This window comes from Wasmannia auropunctata, unplaced genomic scaffold, assembly GCF_000956235.1.
Source record: "Wasmannia auropunctata unplaced genomic scaffold, wasmannia.A_1.0 LD336060.1, whole genome shotgun sequence".
Taxonomy (NCBI): Eukaryota; Metazoa; Arthropoda; class Insecta; order Hymenoptera; family Formicidae; genus Wasmannia; species Wasmannia auropunctata.
The window spans coordinates 2,722,961-2,742,953 of NW_012026830.1; the positions used below are offsets into that span (position 1 = coordinate 2,722,961).

Below are 19,993 nucleotides of genomic sequence, written 5' to 3' on the forward strand. Positions count from 1 at the left end.
TGAAGATGGTTAAAAAAAATAGCCGAAACGTCTGACTTTTGAATAAAACAAAATTCATATAAATCAATTAGTGCGTATCAATAACCACGCTGATTCCCATCTGCCTTACTTACTTACGTATTTTTAATTTGGGGAATCTTGTTAGGTTTTTATTGTTTGTAATATATATTTCAATTCTATATTATATGTGCTTATAATTTTATGAGGACGTACCTGGAGAATGAAATTATAACCAAGATAGAGAAGCCCCATGCCAAATTTTACCTCCTTTTGTTTTATTTGCAATATAAATTGTAAAATCTAATTTGAATAAACAATTTAATAAATATTTAATTATAAAGTTACACATAGAATAATTAATATTTTATATATAATTATGTGATAATTATTTACTTGGTTACGAAAATCTTCATCAAGATTGCAATTAGACAATTTATAAAGAATTTCTACTGTCTTGTCTGCCTGAAATTATATTAATTCAAACTTGCAGTAAAATTGAAAACTACTTACTGAACAAATAAAATCACACAATTTAAATAAAAACATATTAATTTACTTGTAGCAAAATTGTTGCGTATCCTATTAATGCATATATATCATACCTGCAGTTTACATTAAATATTAATGATTTCATTAATATTATTATCTATTATACCTTATAGTAGATAGTTTGACAGATATGATTTAGGGTGAGAATTATGACATTAGTCACAGCAAAGTCCATACAAAAAAGTGCAATGGGTAAAATCGTTTTAGAGTACGTCATTATTACAGCATTTTTCTCTAATTGGAGCGAATACATTTGGCGACAATCCTCTAGAATACATATTAAATAACATGACATTTGTAGTGACATTTGTAGACTGAATATTTTGTTCAGTTTCCGTGATATAAGGGATAACTGTAGATGGACATGCCTGTAATTAAATTGTTATAATTAAACGAATCACAAAGACACATACAAGAAGGTCTAAGCATAAAAAGTTTTTAGAAGTAGAATTTGATATAAATTTTATAATTTATAGTCTGCTAACAAATGTACGATAATTTTACACAATTAAAGTTAAAATTTGTGTGTAAGTATGCTATAATTTTTCTTAAATTACATTATAATCCACATATATTGCATGCGTTTTTTAGATTCTGTTTTCTGCTGATTGACTAAGATCAATCGATTTTGTCTTCTGGTACAAATTGCGTTGTCTTCTAAATCTTCTAACAGATCAGAATATAGTATAAAAATACGCTCGTTGATTCGTTGGAACGTCGAGCTTGTGTGTCTGAATTTAACGGAAAAATATAATTACACTTTTAATTAAAATTAAGACTTATATATACATCATATAAACATATTTTATTTGTATTAATTATTATATAGCAATTAAAGTCACATACTAAATTAGAATTTGTTTTTTATTTGTTATAATTTAATTTTATATGTCTTTAGAGATATATATTGTATTTTGTACATTTTTATACATGTAATAATGAATTTAATTTTATTGTTTTTATATTTAGATTGATTTATAGCATGCTTTACAATAATAATGTTAACTGACAAAATTTTTCTATCTAACAATAAAAAACCATGTTAAACCGATCTATCGATCTATCAAATTTGAATCTATCAAAGCATCTCGAAAGTCTCGAAGTTTATTATTGACTCTTTTCCGCGATGATAATTCATTATCTCGTGTGAGCGGCTGTCATTGCATATTTTGATAGTTGTGTGTATTGAAGTTAATGTGATATATTGTAATAGCAAGTTATACTAAAAACTAAACAATGTTAAATATAGCATACGCAAAGCGCACGTGTGTGCTAATATTTAAAATTATATAAAGGATCTCAAAATATTGAAAAGAGTAGATTTTCATTGATTTTTAGATTTCAGTAAAGCACATATTGACTGTGAGAATAAGTAGTTTACGAAAAATATATAATATACCGACCGTAACATAGCTGCCCAAGTCAAAGAACTTAAATTATTGACATGGTAGAAATGAAATCCCAGAAATGGAGCACAGATTCTAGCGATGTTTAAATTGTAGTCATAAATCAAGTTAAAACTGCCCAACACATTCATTAACAAAGACAACACAATCCATCCGATTATTATTCGAATTATCCAATTACGCAACCGTTGGTATTCTCTTGGTGTTCCGAGTGCTTCCAATGTATCGTCCACTATCGAAAGTTTGTGCATGCACATTTTTAATTCCTTTAAAAAAATCATGTTAACCGATATTATACGATATAAAGAGAAATTATTGGAATTTTGTATTTCGATAAAAATTATTTTTATATGTATTGAGAATGTGATAGAGAAAGAAGTTATCGAAATTTTATTAGCATTTAAATATAAGATTTTAAAAAGTTATGTTAAATTCTAATTTAAGTAATATAAATATAAATATTAATTTTATCAAGCACACTACATCTATTAATAAACAATAATAGAAACAAAAAAATTGGTCCGTTTGAAAGCTTTTTAAAAATTCATATTTACTTTTAACAGAGAGAGATTAATTAATTTTTTTAATAAAGAAGATAGTTTAACGACAAAATAAAGATTAAAAATTTAGATAATTAAAAAGTGTTAAAAATTTAAGATGTATATTTAAAATCTCTTACCTTAAAATAAAACAAGCTAACAAGCATCGACGAAATTGCGGTGATTATTATTGCTATACTATCATAGGCTCTGTAGTAAAAGGCTGGAATATAACGATTGTACGCTAGATAGTAATAGAAACACACAAAGAGACTCCATGTAGTCAAAATATACAGATAAGTGAGATACGGTCTAGGTTGTCCAAGAGGATATTCGAACAAGCTTAAACTGCAGAACGAGCCGATGATCAATAATGGTGCCAGCGCTGTCTGTATCGTCTTCGTCATAGTTTTCTGATTATCGGCTATAAATTTAAATTACATATTTTGCTGCGCGAGGCATAAATGTGTTTCAATACCTCCTGTAAGGATTTCAGTAACAGTTTTACTTTGTTTTCGTAGATTCTCTAGGAAACTTTATAATAATTACACTTGAAGATACGTTGGAAATGCCGCTCAACTAGTGAGTATTGAGCGACAGAATAAACACATAGATAATCTTGATTAGATAGCCTTTTCCTCGCGGAATTTTTATTTATACATATGTATTATTACAAGGCGTAAACGGTTGCAAATGACTATTCTTACGATATTGAGTCTTTATTATAGTCTCAAATGTATTTAACACATGACTTTTAACGTAACGATATTGGCGTTGAGGCTGATAATGACATTTTATAAACAGAACCCGAGAAAAAAAGTTTCACATATAATTATATATAATTATATACAAAATATGTCCATATATGTTTCTTTCCTGTGTAAAATTATTCTTTAATACAAAATCGATAATAATAAGAAGGAAACATAAAAAACAATTTTTATATTGTTTTTTTTACAAAAAATTTGTAGAAATAAGAAAAATTGCTTATATATAATCATATATAAGTAATTAAAAATATTTATATCTATATACAATTAAATAATTTTTCTCATTTCTTCAAAGTTGATTTTTTGTAAAAAAAAACAATGTAAAAATTATTACTTTTAATTATTATTTATTTTTCCTTCTTATTATTATCAATTTTGTATTAAAGAATAATTTTACAAAGGAAAGAAACATATATGGACATATTTTGTATATAATTATATATAATTATATGTGAAACTTTTTTTCCCGGGAAGTTAATGCGTACAATATAGCAGAGAAAAGTTGCCAATATTAATATAGGCCTTCTAGATTCGAGACATCCACTTATTTTTCAGAAACTGCACAATGCACTTTAATTATTAATATTAGCAATTAATATTAATAGCAAATAAAAGCATGATCTTTTATAAGTTTAAATAATTAAAGAGGATAAGCCAATCATTATATATATTATTGTAACTTGTTTTTATATAAAGTCAGTTACAAACAAATTCAACAAATGGAAAAATAATACATACTTACAATTTTTTTTGCAAAATGTTTTTAATTGAAAGTTGCAGATAACAACTCGTGATTTAGCATATTCTAAAATAAAAAATGCGTTAAAAGTAAGCGCTCCACAAGTTTTTAAAAAATAAAACTTAAGTGATACGTTATTATAAAAAAAAATAATTATATTATTTGTATAAAAAATTCAATATCAATAACTGGTACGCCAAATTACTATCTTGTAACAATATATATTATAGAATATAATAATATATTACGTATAAATAAAAAGTATATTTTGAAAATATTTTGAGATTATTTTATGTATAATCCAATATAAATATAATATAAAAGAATCTACAATATAAATATAATATACAAAATTAATTATCGGCAGAAAATTCATTTAAATGCCAAAATATTCGAAAGCACTCTTGGCAGTTTACTATATCTGTTTTCATTGATTTACGGAGGCAGAATATTGACATTCTTTTATCATATAGGAATAAAAGGACCATTCTTACTCTTACTCAATACACCGCAATCTCGTTGTGTATGTCTGATTATCAGGGAAGAAGAAACAAAAGTATTCATGATATATTGATGTGATATAATATATATATATATATATATATATTATAATATAATATATATATATATAAATATATATATATTATTAAGCAAGATTGTAGATAAGAGGTCGTGGATTTAGCATATTCTGAAATGAAAACATGCAGATGCAAGCGATTTTTGACGCCGAACGCGTACGCGGGAAACGGCGCGGCCGGCGGCCCGACGACACGCCGAAAGATCGTTTCAAAGAATCTTCCTTTGGACGAAGAATGTCCAAGAGGACAAATCCGGACGTTAATATCCGACTCGGAGCAGTATCTCCAAAAACTGTGTAAGATGAGACATATTTTAAGCTTTCGCTTTTTTTTCTACGATCTCTTACTTATTCCATTCTAATAATTGTTAATTTCTTTTCCATGACAATTTCTAGATTGAAAATATTTCAAAGTGGTTCCACGAAAAAGGACCTCGTGACATCGTTGTCAGTAAAGGACAATTGCATCGTGCGTCACCTTCTGGGAACAATCTCCAGTCTGAGAAGCTGAGTTGGCCTCGAGAATTCTTTGATATGGAACGTACTTTTCATCTGTAGATAAGCATATGTGAATGATAATAAAAATTATTTCATTATATTTGTTGTTTGCGATTGAATCGATCTTTTTCCACAACAAGCGATAAAATCCTTAAAACATATATGTATATGCTGGATGCACACAGGACACAGCAACGCTTTGCCACGCGGCGAAAATTAGCATTGTAGCCAATCAATTTTATACCGATTTTCTTTTGCTCTTATAGAAAGGATTAATTGACTGACTACAACGCCAACTTCCGCCGCGCGGCAAGCATTGCCGCGCCCTGTATATGCATTCAGCAATAGCATATGTAACACATATGCGCATATGTTATCTAAGTTGGAATAATTTTTTCAAAGAACGTATCTATTATATAACTAATTTGATCTGTTTTCTGTGGGCTTTAATAGCCGAAGAATTAGTTAAACTCCTGAAAACAGACGTACTTCAAGCGGCTATACAAACCAAGTGAGAACAAGATATTACGAAGGAATTGCAAACAAATAGGCCGTCAATTATAAACGATCTTTGGCGCCGAACGCGAAAGTACAGAAACAGCGACCGACGACGATACACCGAGCGTCGTTTCGAAGAATCTTCCTTGGAGGAGAAGTGTCTAAAGAGGACAAATCACCGTCAGTTATCCGACTCGGTAGCAGTATCTACAAAAACTGTGTAGTCATATTTTATAGCTTTTGGTATTTTTTCTATCTCTTATTCCATTCTGATAATTTCTGATTCCTTTTCGATGACAGTTTCTATAGGTTGAAAGTGTTAATATCAAGGTGATATCATACAAAAAAGAACCTTGATGTTGCCAGTGTAGGATTGCATTGCGAGTTTATATAATAATCACCTCTGGGAACAATTCCCAGTCTAAAAAAGAAGCTATCTCGAATTGAATTCTCTGATATGGGATGCAACTGCCCATCTACAGGTAAGCACCCGGGAAAAAAATTTTCATATAAGAACATATATAAATATATATAAACATATATATAAAAATATATAATAATATATAATTATATGCAAAAATATTTTTATATATATCTATACATATATTTTTTTCTTTTGTAAAATTATTCTTTAATACAAAAAAATGATAATAATAAGAAGGAAACATAAAAAATAATAAAAAGGATAATTTTTGCATTATTTCTTTTACAAAAAAATCAAGTTTGAAGAAATGAGAAAAATCGCTCATATATAATCATATATAAATGATTAAAAATATACACATGTAATTATATATGTATATTTATAATATATAAATATACATTATATGTATATTTATATACATGAACAATTTTTCTCGTTTCTTAAAACTTGATTTTTTGTAAAAAAAAAACAATGAAAAATTATTCTTTTAATTATTTTTTATATTTTCTTTTAATTATTATCATTTTTCTTGTATCAAACAATAATTTTACAAAGAAAAGAAACATATGGATATGTACAGACATATTTTGCATTTTAATTATAAGTATAATTATATATAATTATATATTTTTATACATGTTTTTATATATTTATATATGTTCTTATATGAAAAATATTTTCCAGGACATGTGGATAATGATAAAAATAACTATCTTATTATATTTGTTATTTACGGCTGAATCTTTTTAAACCACAAGCGATAAAATAATTTTTTCAAAGAACTTATCATCTATTATATAACTTATCTGATTTGCTTTCTGTAGACAGCCAACGAGTTAGTTCAGCTCCTAAACACAGACATACTTCAAGCGACGTACTGCTATAATAAACCAAGCGAGAACAAGATATTACGGAGGAATTGGAAACGACGAAAGGTCAACAGAGCACAAGACAGAGGATATTAATTAATTTCCATAAATTTACAACTTAAAACACCATGTCGATCGAAGCGTTATCCGGTAAAGTTTTCCTGCTGATAACTGGTGCGAGTCGTGGTATCGGTCGCCAAATCGCGATAACATTTGGTTCGATGCTGGAGGAAGACTCGCGCGTGCTTTTATTAGCGAGGAATAAAAATGCAATGCAAGAAGTTGCAGCAAATATACCTTCCAAAGTGAAAGTTTATACCATTAGTGCGGACTTGAGTAAATCAACTGATACCAACTTCAAAGGTAAATCGTTCTCGTTATCAGAATCATTCATTCGTCTTAAAATAACAATTTCATTTTTGTGTGTCTTACAGAATTCATATCGGAATCTTTGAGGGGAACTACTCTCAATGCGTTTGATCGAGTGGTCCTGGTACATAATGTTGGCTTTATCGGCGATGTCTCTCAAACTCTAAACGATATATTGGACCTGAATGTCTGGAGAGAATTCTACGATCTCAATTTTTTTGTGCCTGCCGTATTAAACGCGGTGGTCATGAATACGTTTAATAGTAAAGCTATTAAGAAGACAATTATCAATATTACATCGCCGGTAGTTATTCATCCGCGCGCTTATTATGGCCAATACGCTTCGGCAAAAGCGGCACGAGACATGTACTTTAAGGTATGTATATTTTTTAATACACAATATCTGTGTAATCATGAAATAGATATCATATTCTTTTATTTTTCTTCATATAGGTCTTTGCTTTGGAAAACCCTGATGTTGACGTGTTAAGTTACTCACCGGGACCTGTCGATACGGATATGTTTACAACGGTGTGCGAAAAACTCGCTGATTTAAAAACTAAAAAAATGTTCAATGAGATGAAAGAGAAGGGACTTGTGTTGACAACAGAACAAACTGTCAATTGCCTTGTGCAAGTCTTGAAAGAACATAAATATAATTCGGCTGATCATGTGGGTTATTACGACGATATGTGAAGCAAAAAAAACAATATTTATAGAAAGAAAAAAAACAAAATACAATATGAATATAACAACAAATAAATTTATTCTTTTACATTAAAAATAATTTTGGTCTATATTCTTAAAAAGATAACTAAAAAGGTAACATAACAAAATAATGTAAAAATAGAATTTCTCTACCCATAAATACTTTATACATTAACGTATAATTTTTCTTTAAACTTCTCTTGTTAGATAAAATAATTAATGTTTTAATAATATTTAAAGCACAATAAATATCTACAGTAGAATTGTACAATTGTATTTTTTCTAAAATCCTAGATTACAAAATTATTATATTTTACTGGTTTTATTTCACATGAATTCCATTTTGTATCTTTTCTTTCAAATTTATGGCATTAATTTAGAAAATCTTTAAGTAATACTTATAGAAAAAAAATAGATGTTTATAAAAAGTATGAACATCTTTCTTTTTAAAAGTAGATTGAGTATCAAATAAAATAAATATCAAGGTATTAAAAATCATTAATTAAAAGCTGTTTATAATAATAATTGGAATATTTTTTTCAATAATAATCTAATAATAATTGGAACATGAAAATAATGTTCTAATAATTGGGACAATTTTCAAAGATTGTATGTCACAGACATACGTATGACTTATTCACAGACATATGTATATTATATAAAAGTTTCATGTATAAAATTTATAAAAGTATGTAAAAAAATATATGCTTTACATATTGCTAAAACACACACAAATATATTATTATCTTCTCACATTTACCTAATCACTTGATTTATCTTGTAAATATACCTAGTATATGTTTCTCTTGTTAAGATAGCAAAATGACATCTGTAATTAAACATTTCCTTGATAAGATATCGATTCACTATCATCGTTTATTGGGATGTAAGGCGATGTGGCGCTTCGTGTAACTTCTCTTTGAATATATATCAATATCACAATAGTTATCACGTAGAGTCCTGCTGATAAGAACCACACTGGTAGTGGGTACAAAGGTGGCATGTAGTAGGTGTAGAAAGAAGAATACAGAGTAGCTGCCGCAAACGGCAATAACGCTTCCAGAGACGTAGCTACAGAAAAAACCTTGCCTGTTGAAACAAGAGTGGATTTAAAAAAATGTGTTCTCTGCAAGATTAACGTGTGTATCTTAGGAAAAATTGGCGACTGTACATTAGAGATGTAAATGGAAAAAAAACCGAATTGGTTTTTTTTTTATAAAATACGTTTTTTAAGAAAAAAAACCTAAGCCTCGTTTTTTCTCAAAATTTTTTTTCTAACTATCTATTTAATATCTATATTTTGCTTAACATAAGTTAATTTTTCATGATTTTTTATTTTATAGATAGTAGATTTAAATTATCATTATTTTAACCTTTACGCAGAACGAGAAAGCCAATATATTGATTCTGAAATATATTTTGAAGCAAGGACTTCAACGAATAATTATAATAAATTTTACTTTAAAAAAAGCTGTTTAGAAAAAGAATTGAAAAAATTCTCCTTTTGTAATAGTTAAATGTAGATTACATTAAAATTAATTGTATAATTATATAATTACTATTTACAATTAATTAGTTGTGCTATCGGAATTAGAAAATAATATCAAATTTGTATTTTTTCAATAAAATAAAACACGTTTTTTTCTAATGTTTTTTTCTATTAGAAAAAAAACGTTTTTTTTTACATCTCTACTGTACATACGTTTAAGAATGTTCTTTTTATCTGGCACAATTCTATGTTTTCGCTTTTCTTTTGTAATTATTTGTTAAACTCAAAAGACAAGATTTTTTACCCGTGTCCTGCGTAGGCACCGCTTTGGATAGTAAAGCACGTATCATCGGTCGAGATATGTCGCCAAACATTCCTATAGTCATTGATAAATACATATGCCAAGACTGCCATGTGAAAGCTCGTACCAGGACACTACCAAGAGCCGATATGACAGACACTATGGCAATCACAGCATCTGGAAATCCTAAATCATTCAAGTATTTCGTAAGTTCTTAATATATTATTACAGTATAAGATAACGAAGTGTGTTAAAATGTCCGTAAAGACGAACCTGCATATTTCCGCATTAATTTAATACCAGATATCGTGCCGAGTATTGTCACCACAATACCTGCAGCATTATAAATGGAGTATTCTTCTACGGTCCAGCCGAGCCGTGCGTTTGTGAACAGATATCCGATAGTGAGATAGCCCTCAAAGACAACCAAAAGTATCGTGAGACAAGCTATGCAGCTCCAAACTAACGACCTATTGAATCCACTTCTCTTTCTCACACACGCATTAATAATATCCCTCACTTGCGTCAAGTCGAATATCTTGCGAATGCCCTGTAAAGAGAGACAAAAGCGAGGATTACTCATTCATTTCCGGGAAAAAAATTTTCATATAAGAACATATATAGAATAATATATAGAAATATATAGAAACATATATAAAAATATATAATTATATATAATTATACATAATTAATTGCGAAATATGTCCATACATATCCATATATGTTTCTTTTCTTTGTAAAATTATTGTTTAATACAAGACAAATAATTACACTAAAAAGAAAACATAAAAAATAATTAAAAGAATAATTCTTGCAGTTTTTTTTACAAAAAAATCAAGATTCAAGAAATAAAAATAATTGTTAATATATAATTATATATGTACCTATATTTTTAATCATTTATATATGATTATATATAAGTAATTTTTCTCATTTCTTCAAACTTGATTTTTTTGTAAAAAAAAAAACAATGTAAAAATTATCCTATTAATTATTTTTTATGTTTCCTTATTATTATCATTTTTCTGTATTAAAGAATAATTTTGCAAAGGAAAGAAACATATATGGATTTATATGGACATAATTTGCATATAATTACATATTCTTATATAAAAAATTTTTTCCCGAGTTTGGAATGTTCATTAATTCATCTTATTGTTAGTCTCCAAACCGCATTGTTTGTCCACTTTCAAAAGCAAATTTGACTTAATGAACCCTTTGAGACACCTACGGAAGTACGACTGTGTACAGTTTCCGGGACGAAGAGTAATATGTACAACGTCGCCAGGATACAAAGCACAGTTGCGACACTGAATACAGCGGTGTAACCGTATGCCTTAAGTATCACCGGACCAGAGAGCAATCCAATTAGTCCACCAAGAGATAACAGCGCCTCTAACCAGGCTAAATGCCATGCCCGCTCGTTATCGTCTATCATATCAGTGATGTAACACGTTGAAGCTAATATCAATATGCTTATGCCACCCAGGAGAGCGCTAGGGATGAAGGCTATCAGCAAATACCAAGGTACAACGTCCCAATCAGCCATTATAGAGAGCAGAAGATAAGTTATGGATATACCTAAAAAAAACGAACGTTAAATAAATAAATAATTTAAATGTAATTAGGATTACAAAAACTGTATAAATAATATAACAATTATATTTCCTAAAAATTGTTTAGGAAAACAGTTATATGTTAAATTTATATTTCTTAAACATTTTTATGAATCATATTCTCTGATCTATTATTATCTATCTCTTTATATCCCAGTAAATGAGAACAGATTGAAAAAAAATTCAATTCAACGTTCGCGAATGCGTGCTTCTGAAAATCTGACTCCATTTCAGTGCCAAATGCCTTTGTATTCATTTAGAAATTGCACGAATCGCATTTTCTATATGCCATTCAATCCAAAAAAAAATTCAGCTTTAAAAAGTAAGTCGTGAACTGGCTAATTCAAAATTCTAGATAGGAAATGCTGTGATTTCAATCTAATTAAATTGCATTGTTTCAATCCATCTAAATTTAAAAAATATATTTTTCTTTTGGATTTAGATGGATTGAAACAATGCATTTCCTATAGTCACAATTTTTATCCTAGTCACAATTAATATAATATAATAATATTATATATTAATATTGTATTAAAAATATTATATCATATTCATATTATGAAATAGAAATCCATAATTCATTTCCACGAAGGCCAATCCATTTCAATCCATGAATTAAAATTTTTTAATCCATTTTAATCCTTTCTCGTTTATTAAGACTTTAACATTCAATTATTATGATTCAATATATATATATTTCTAAAAGTGAAGAAGTTTCTTTCTGATCTCTACAGCGGCATTCGTATCTATTAAAAAATGTGATTATATACCTATGTATCCTGAAAGCATAAGAGGCTTCCTCCCGTACTTGTCACTCCAGGGTCCCAGAAATAACGACAGGATCGAGGGGAAAATACTTTGCAAGAAGGCTTTAGCTGTCACAATTAGACTCGTGTACGGCTGGACCATAGAATCGATTTTGAGCGCCTCCTCGCTGGTGCTATTGTTATGGAGTATCTGACACTCCGTTTCGTTCAGCCTCAACGTTTCGAGGCACGTACGGTACAGTATCAGATCTGTCAAGATAGTGCCTGCAAAAAAAAAAATTGCGCGTCCACACAGCCGTATAGTGACTGAGACGAAGAGATGGTTCGTTACCTGACATCGTCAAGGCAATCAGCAGCAGCATCAGGGGCGGTTGCACGAGCAAATAGCGTCTCCATTTTGGCATAGTTTGGTCCATTTGGTCCATTATCTTCCTACGAGGCTTATCAAAAGCCTATAAACACTCTCTACGCGGTGACACAGTGACGAATGCTTGATAAAACGGCCTGCGAGCGCATTCATTGACGCGACTTAATTTGATGGTAATAAATATAAGAACTGCAGCAGATAAGCAATTGCGATACGCCGCGCCGCGGTTGTCTCTCGTCCAAGTATATCCGTCCAAGTATCCATTTCTTTGTTTCAGAAAATTGCTTGTGTATATATATATCACGTACACTCTACAGTCTACATCCGTGTTCTATGCGTGTGTACGTGCAGCTTTGTGCACAATGCGCGTGAATGTATGCAGAATGTTTTCGAGCTCGTTTCCCTGCATGACGTAATCTGATGCATTTTGGCCATGAGACTGCGACAATTGCGTTTTCGAAAGTTCGTGCGTGAACGATACATGGTTAAGATTCACGCTGTGAAATGTTCCCAAATTACGACGAACGGCGCGCGAGAAGGTGTGCCTTTTTGCTTTTCTCGCGGAACATGCGTGGGCGGAGATTTAGGAACGCGTTTGACAGATCCACACTCGATCAGCTGATCTGTGATTTGACAACATTTCAGCGTAGGCTAGAATCGTTCTCAGCTGATCACGGCTGACAAGGAACGTCGGTAAAGTAGCGGCACGTTGAAGATTTCTGTAATATCAACCTTTCTTGTTACATTATATATACATATATATATCGTATATATTTATATATGTTTATATGTATATATATAGTTTATAGTTTATGCCAATGTCGCAATTTCGAAAATTTCTATATTATCAACTTTAATGGAAATTAATAAAATATAATTTGTCATTTTCTCATTATTTATTGCTTTATAACTCTAATAAATGAAAATTTAATATAAATATCACTTTTCTAACATCTTTACTAATTTGGAAATAAAATTTCCAATATATGACTTGCTCGAATCGTGGAATCGTTTGAAATTAATGCAATGTTCAGAAATATAAAAGAGACCGGAATTTATACTCCGGACTCATTAGAATAAAAGGCACGTTGGGATTGCATTCCATTTTCGTATTTATGGCAAAAGAAATAATAGACAATTGTTTACCGCAAAATATATCTAACTTTTATAATGTAAATTGTATTATTTTTCCCTAAATTTTATTTACATCAAACAAATATATAATATAATAAAAAGAGAAAAAAATTTTAAGAGAAAAATAAATTTTCAAGAAATAACTTATTTAATAAGCTGCAGGCTTCATTAATTAATTAAAAAATGCATATATTTGCAATCCATTTTTTATTTTTATTATGCAGTTTTCGTTTATTTAATATGAATTAATTGTCGTGTAGGTATAATTTAATTATAATATAATGTATATCGATTTATCTGTATCGAGGTAAGACAATTATAATACATTGCAGCGTATTTCGTATTTCAATAAAATAAACAGCTAGTATACAAAATTGTGCATGAAAATGTAGAGAAAGAATTTCTCATCTATATCATATTAGGGTAGTTTAATATATCATATATTGTATATTATGTATAATATTTAAAAAGTCGAATACTAAAATTGTGAAAACCCTGCCTGATTCGAGTTCCATCAGTCTCCTCTAATCTTAAATTTTGCTTTAAAAAATTGGATTATACATATATACAAAATATATTCAATACTAAAACAACGCTATAACTTGAGAGAAAATACCTGTTGAGCTGTTTGCTTTTGTTACTTGATGCGATTCATGTCAGAGAGACTCCGGTTTTTTTCCAGCAATATTTCATAGAAATACACGTGACTTCAATTCCAAGTCCCAGTCTACAATAGGCATAGTAATAAACTTTAAAGCCATAGGAAGTTGACCAATCGTAGTCAATTATTCTCCTCACATTCGACTGTGATTGTTGCGACTTAAAAGGCTCACTATTATCTATTATAGACCGGGACTAATCGGATAATTCAATAGAACTTCTTTATGCTAAACTAGTGTACGCTTACACTTGAAATGGAATAGATATATATATGTATATATTTGTGAAATTTGGTGAAAGCAGGATATAAAAAGTTTTTAGTGCAATCTCCAGTGTAGTATAGCGCGGTTTAGTACAGCGACGAAGAGAAAAGATCCCATGGATTTATGGTTTCTTCCACATCTCGCTCAAGTGAATTTAAATCTTGTGATTTTTAGTTTCAGGGATAAAACAATAAAAGTATACAAATGCTAGCATAAAAATATGAGTATTTATGTGGTATATTAACAATATACAGAGAGAGTTTATAAGTACAAACGCCGAGATAGTTCTTACATTCTAATCCCACTCTCCAATATACATAGCACGCGGGGTCGGAGGTATTACGCCTCTCGTCGGGATCGGTAACCTTCCGTATATGTGATTATACGGCGACTCATTCCTGTTGTCCGAATCTGAAAGCATAGCAGCAATTATTACTAATAAACGTGATTATAAAACAGCTTAATATGAAGCAGCCATACGCCGTATTATTTTTCCACTCTCTCTCTCTCTCTACATAAAAAAATCACTTTCTATATTTATTTCAAAATACCATCTAAAAAACAAATTAATTTTGAGTAATAAAAAATAATAATAAATAACAAAAGTTAACAAAAAAGTCTCTATCTAAAATAATAAGTCTCAGATGGAGAGTTGGCGAGATTCTAAGTTTACGTGACGCTATACTGTGTGCTGCACTACTAATTTACTTAATAGCAATCGTTTTTAGATCAATAAGAATTGATTATCACTTAATTATGCCTTACCAAGCCCGCTTTCGAAGCTTCTGGCGTGATACATAATGGGCGGTCGATGGGCCGGTAGATGCCCGTATATCTGGGAGGATTGACTACTAGCGTAAGCGGCGCCCACGTAAGACGGCGCCGGCTGTGCCCTGGGGTGTCCTCGAGGCGGAAGAGGACCCATCTTGCCGTGACCATTTCTCGCCATTTTAACAAAATTCGGCACACGTGCCCGTAAACCGCAATAATATGGATCGTCTGAAACACGTAACAAAAAGTCACGATTTGAACACGGGACATGTTTGATGAGCGAAATTGCACGTACAATAAATAAAATGCAATTAATCTCTTAAAACACGTCGTTCCTCACCATATTTTTTCCTATCGTCGTGTTTACTTCGCTTCTCCTCCATCATGGGGTGCTTCATCGCCCTGCCGTAGTCGTCCTCTATATCGTCGTAATCAGGCTGAAAATATAGATGCCGAAGTAGTATATTTTTTTGAGGAGATATTCCAGTCTAGAGGCCAAAATTTTTTATGCTATTTTTGAGAATTTTTTTAAAAGAAAGTATATAAAGTTTTTTGACACCCGGCTTTTTCCTACATATTTATACATATTTGAAGTATGTTTCAAAATATTTGTATTTAAAAATAACTATAAATAAGCGCTGTATACGATATATATATATATACTGAGGTCATGAAAAAAAATTAGTTCCCGTGATATCTCGAAAACCGATTGATCAATCAAATCGGGCTTGTGCACACATCTTTAGATGCACATGCGTGCATCTACAACCCCTACCACGATGATAAAGTCAAAATATAAATTTTTACACCCCTTTAATGATTTTAAAAAATTGCAAAAATTGAAACTTAATTTTCAAAATGTCAATTTTTAAATTTTCAATATTTTTTTTCGTTCTGGTATCTGCTATAACCAAACTCATACTAATTAAGAATTTCTTTAATTTTTTTGTTTTAAATGAGCAGAACAGCCGGAATTATGGGAGCGGTGGACTAATTTTTTTTTCATGACCTCAATATTATATTGTATACAGCACGTATTTATATTTATTCTTAAGTACAAATATTTTTTAACATACTTCAAATATGTATAAATATGTAAAAAAAAACTTATTCCAAAAAACTTTATACTTTCTTTTAAAAAAATTTGTAAAAATAGCATAAAAATTTGGCCTCTATATGGACTAGAATACGCCTTTAACTTAACGTCGTAAATCTACTTCAACTTAACGCACGTTTTTAACGTTTACCTTAGGGATACCGTGGCCGTAGAGATTTTCTCGAGGCGGCAATTTCGGCGGCCTCTCCGCGCGCCGATGATGGTAACTCGTCGACTGCATGTAGATCTGCTCCCGCGAGTCCCTGTCCGCCGACATTATTTCGCTGGGACCCACGGACGACGACACGCCAGCCACGCTGTAGGGATCCTCGTCGGGTATTGGTATTCTAGGTCTATTCTTTATATCCACCGGCCTCTGTAGTGCTAAAACTACATTAAAAAAAAATACAATACAACGAAATGATACAAGCTATTCGAAATCGATATCACGATTGCCGCCGCCTCAGCAAACGGGAATGAATTAAAATAGATTAAAAAATGCATTTCAACGTTCGCGAATGCGTATTTCTAAAAACCTGAATCCACTTCAAAATGCCTTTATATTCATTTATAGGAATTGCATGAAGCACATTTTCTATGCCATTCAATCAAAAAAAAGTCTGCTTTAAAAAGTAAATCGTGAATACTAGATTAATTCAAAATTCTAGATAGGAAAAATGCAGCTTTTCTAATTAAATTAAAAAAAAAAATTTTCCGTGAAAATGGATCATGTTATGAATTAAAAATTGTGATTAGGAAATGCATTGTTTCAATCTATCTAAATCCAAAAAATGTTATATATTATAATATATTAATATTATATTATATTCGTGTTATAAAAAATAAAAATGCATTAGATAGAGATAGAAATGCATTCATGTTCACAAAGCCAATCCATTTCAATCCGTGAATTAAAAAATTTTAATCCTTTCTCGTTTACTAAAAGATTCATTTATTCTAATTCCCTTCCACAAAGAAACGTTAATATCCAAATCCAGGTGAATCGAAATAAAGAACATCGACTGTGTTCCATATTTAGACAAAGTTTATCATGAGAAGATTAAAGAAAATAAGTAAGTAAAATCTTGTCTCTTAATTAACTTCTAACGCGATTTTATAATCTCGGCCTCAATTAAACAGACATTATAGACATCGAATATTGTTCGCAAGTATATAGAAATTTCTATGTAGCGTTTAATGTATGTCACACGCTTTCCAGCGGCCGCGGATATACCTGGTGGGAGCTTCGACTTGAGCATGTCCAATCCTACGACGTTGACGATGAGCACCCATACGGGGCACTGAAGCAAGTCGGCTTCCGTTCTCACGAATATGATAGCGCTCAGGCACTGCATCTCCAATCGCCGTCTGTCCGGGTAGGCCCGCCGCGTCTCGCGCGACAGATTCGTTTGGAATTTATTCATGTCGAACAGCTGAAACGTGAAGCCGGTTCAAACGCGTTCAACGGTCGGCACACAAGCCGTTCCGGCGATATTAAGGAGAAAGCGGTGCGGCGCGCGGTGGTTGCGTCACCCGCGCCGCGCGCGCGGCTATAATATGGCATCAATCGCGGCTTCCCCGACGCGGGGGGGGGGGGAGTGACGCGTAATAAAAAAAAGCGCGATTATCGACGGAAGGAGCAAAACTAATAAAACGAACAACGCGAACGCGCGGGGGAGCCATATCCTTTTAGCCAGGAAGCGAACGACGATGACGACGACCTATACGAGCGGCGGAATTTTTCGCTCTCCTTTCGTACCCGGGCGCGCGCGGCGTATATATGTGATTTCCTGACGATAACGAGATTTAAACGCCTCTTATTATACGGTTCGGTTGCTTCGTAGTTTTAATTAGAAAGGCGATGCGGTTTCTCTATCAGCTGCGTGCATTCTCGCGCACACACGAAAACAACGTCCGCGATAAAGCCAACACACGTGTGCGATCCCCTCGCGTGCGCGCACCTCCGGCGGCGGCAGTGGCGAGGGAAAACGCCGTGTAGCTTTTCACTGTTATTATTATCACTATTATTTTTATTATTTTTAATTGGTAGAAGTAGGCAAGTGTAACTGAGAACACTCGCGCCCCATCGCGCGATTGACCCATTTTGATGCTTTCGCCGATAAATATTTTCACGAAAGAAATCCAACGCGCGCGCGCGGTTAAGAAACCGCGAAAACATTAACGGTAACCCACCTTTCCGGGTTTCTCGTGCTCGAGCGCACCCTGCGAATTACGTATGATCTCCGGACCGATCGCGTTGTCCTCCTGATTCGTCGATTTCACATGCACGTTATTTTTACATAATCTCTTGATGAGAATGTTCCCCTGCTCGTCCATCTTTATTTTCACTCCCTGATTTATGTGACGCTTGGCCTCCTCCGTTTTCGGGTCTCGCATGGGATTGTCGAATCCGCAAAGCCCTATCCTGTAAATCAATTTGCCGAGTGGTGTATAATAGCGCGTGTATAACATGATAACATTATTAACTTAATGTATTCATACAAATTATAATACGTTGCTTCTCGGCAAAGCTTTTTGAAGAGTATCTATACATTTATATGACTTATTGAAATATCTTCCTGTCCAAGATACTTAAATAAGAGATTAATTGAGAATTGAATTACATGTTTCTCGATCGATATGAAAAATTATCACAGTGTATTTCAGAATAATTATATTTCGACAAGAGATATTATATTAAATAATGTGAAGCTTTATAAAATCTAAATGGTCTGTGTATTTACATGGCATTTTTTTTTCTCATCTTACTTTAATTAAGAAGCCGTAAGTACTCCGTATAGTTTAAAAAGTTACAAAAATTAGCAGGACGGATATAAACAATTCGTATATCAAATTTATATATATGCGTGTACCTGAATCCGTCAAATCCGTCGTTCGAGCCATTTATCGTGAGGACAGGCGCTCTGGCATACGCTTTCGCGACCCGTCTATTCCTCTCGAAGACGATAACTTTCGCCCAAATTTCATCGTCTATCTGATTCCATTTATCTAAGACCTCCTGTATGTGATCCTGCAAGAGAATAAGACAGGCAAAAAAATAAGCAGCCTGGATAAATCAGTTACTATAGCGCATCACAATGCTGATATTAAAAGCATCCATTTATATATTCAGTTATTTCATTCTAACGAAACTATTTGTATATGTATGTGAATTATGAATATGAATAATCAGGGTTGGGAAGTAACTCGTTACTTGTAACAAAGTTACAGTTACAGTTACTTTTTTTCAATAACTGTAACTTAACTTCGTTACTTTCTTTCCATGTGTAATTGTAACTTAACTTACAAGGGAAGTGTCAAATTCTGATTTTAATAAAACTTGGTACACTTTGAGGTCACAAATAGATGAATTTAGAAATTATCAGTTGGTGCTAAAAAACAATTTAAAGGGATGAAACCACCCCTTATATGTAAATTAATTTTTTTTTCTTTTGTTATATCTTGAAAACTATTCAAGATATTAAAAAATTTTTTATACAAAAGTTTTACTGTAAAATTACCTCTATTCATTTACGTTAATAGAATTTTTTTTAAAATTGATTATTTTCAAATAATTTTTTAA

At 31.5% G+C, this 19,993-nt stretch overlaps 3 protein-coding genes across 5 annotated transcripts in view; 1 reads left to right on the forward strand and 2 right to left on the reverse strand.

Moving 5' to 3' along the window:
* LOC105450573 (sepiapterin reductase-like) overlaps window positions 1-7,997 on the forward strand; it is a 16,133-nt gene extending 8,136 nt beyond the window's left edge. Inside the window, exons 1-5 of one of the 3 annotated variants that reach the window (XM_011690503.1) lie at window positions 5,494-5,794; window positions 5,877-6,058; window positions 6,825-7,232; window positions 7,304-7,614; window positions 7,692-7,997. In XM_011690503.1, the coding sequence (XP_011688805.1) occupies window positions 6,998-7,232; window positions 7,304-7,614; window positions 7,692-7,934 (789 nt within the window). In that variant the 5' untranslated portion in view covers window positions 5,494-5,794; window positions 5,877-6,058; window positions 6,825-6,997 and the 3' untranslated portion in view covers window positions 7,935-7,997. Of the gene's footprint in view, window positions 1-5,493; window positions 6,059-6,824; window positions 7,233-7,303; window positions 7,615-7,691 lie in introns of those variants that run through there. The other 2 variants (XM_011690502.1, XM_011690504.1) reach the window with 2 other exon arrangements.
* A 500-nt stretch (window positions 7,998-8,497) lies between these two features.
* On the reverse strand, window positions 8,498-13,184 carry LOC105450575 (proton-coupled folate transporter-like). Its single transcript, XM_011690505.1, has 6 exons — window positions 12,451-13,184; window positions 12,123-12,383; window positions 10,968-11,317; window positions 10,010-10,286; window positions 9,740-9,922; window positions 8,498-9,035 (listed from the first exon to the last, which is right to left on the reverse strand). The coding sequence occupies exons 1-6, from the start codon at window positions 12,542-12,544 to the stop codon at window positions 8,782-8,784; spliced, it is 1,419 nt and encodes a 472-aa protein (XP_011688807.1). The 5' UTR covers window positions 12,545-13,184; the 3' UTR covers window positions 8,498-8,781.
* Window positions 13,185-14,838: 1,654 nt separating this feature from the next.
* Window positions 14,839-19,993, reverse strand: part of LOC105450634 — a 6,625-nt gene continuing 1,470 nt past the window's right edge. The window contains exons 4-10 of the mRNA XM_011690566.1: window positions 19,284-19,441; window positions 18,604-18,835; window positions 17,645-17,843; window positions 16,562-16,800; window positions 15,655-15,751; window positions 15,309-15,542; window positions 14,839-14,954 (exon numbers count right to left, since the gene is read on the reverse strand). Of these exons, the coding sequence (XP_011688868.1) occupies window positions 14,839-14,954; window positions 15,309-15,542; window positions 15,655-15,751; window positions 16,562-16,800; window positions 17,645-17,843; window positions 18,604-18,835; window positions 19,284-19,441 (1,275 nt within the window). The remainder of the gene's footprint in view (window positions 14,955-15,308; window positions 15,543-15,654; window positions 15,752-16,561; window positions 16,801-17,644; window positions 17,844-18,603; window positions 18,836-19,283; window positions 19,442-19,993) is intronic.

What these genes read in the sequence shown, in the direction of transcription:
- LOC105450575 (XM_011690505.1), bottom strand. Translation starts at nt 12,544, where the DNA reads ATGGACCAAATGGACCAAACTATGCCAAAATGGAGACGCTATTTGCTC. An exon ending in TATGCTTTCAGGATACATAG is followed by an intron (nt 11,318 to 12,122) that starts GTATATAATCAC and finishes CGTTTTTTTTAG; the next exon opens with GTATATCCATAACTTATCTT. An exon ending in ATTAATGCGGAAATATGCAG is followed by an intron (nt 9,923 to 10,009) that starts GTTCGTCTTTAC and finishes TGAATGATTTAG; the next exon opens with GATTTCCAGATGCTGTGATT.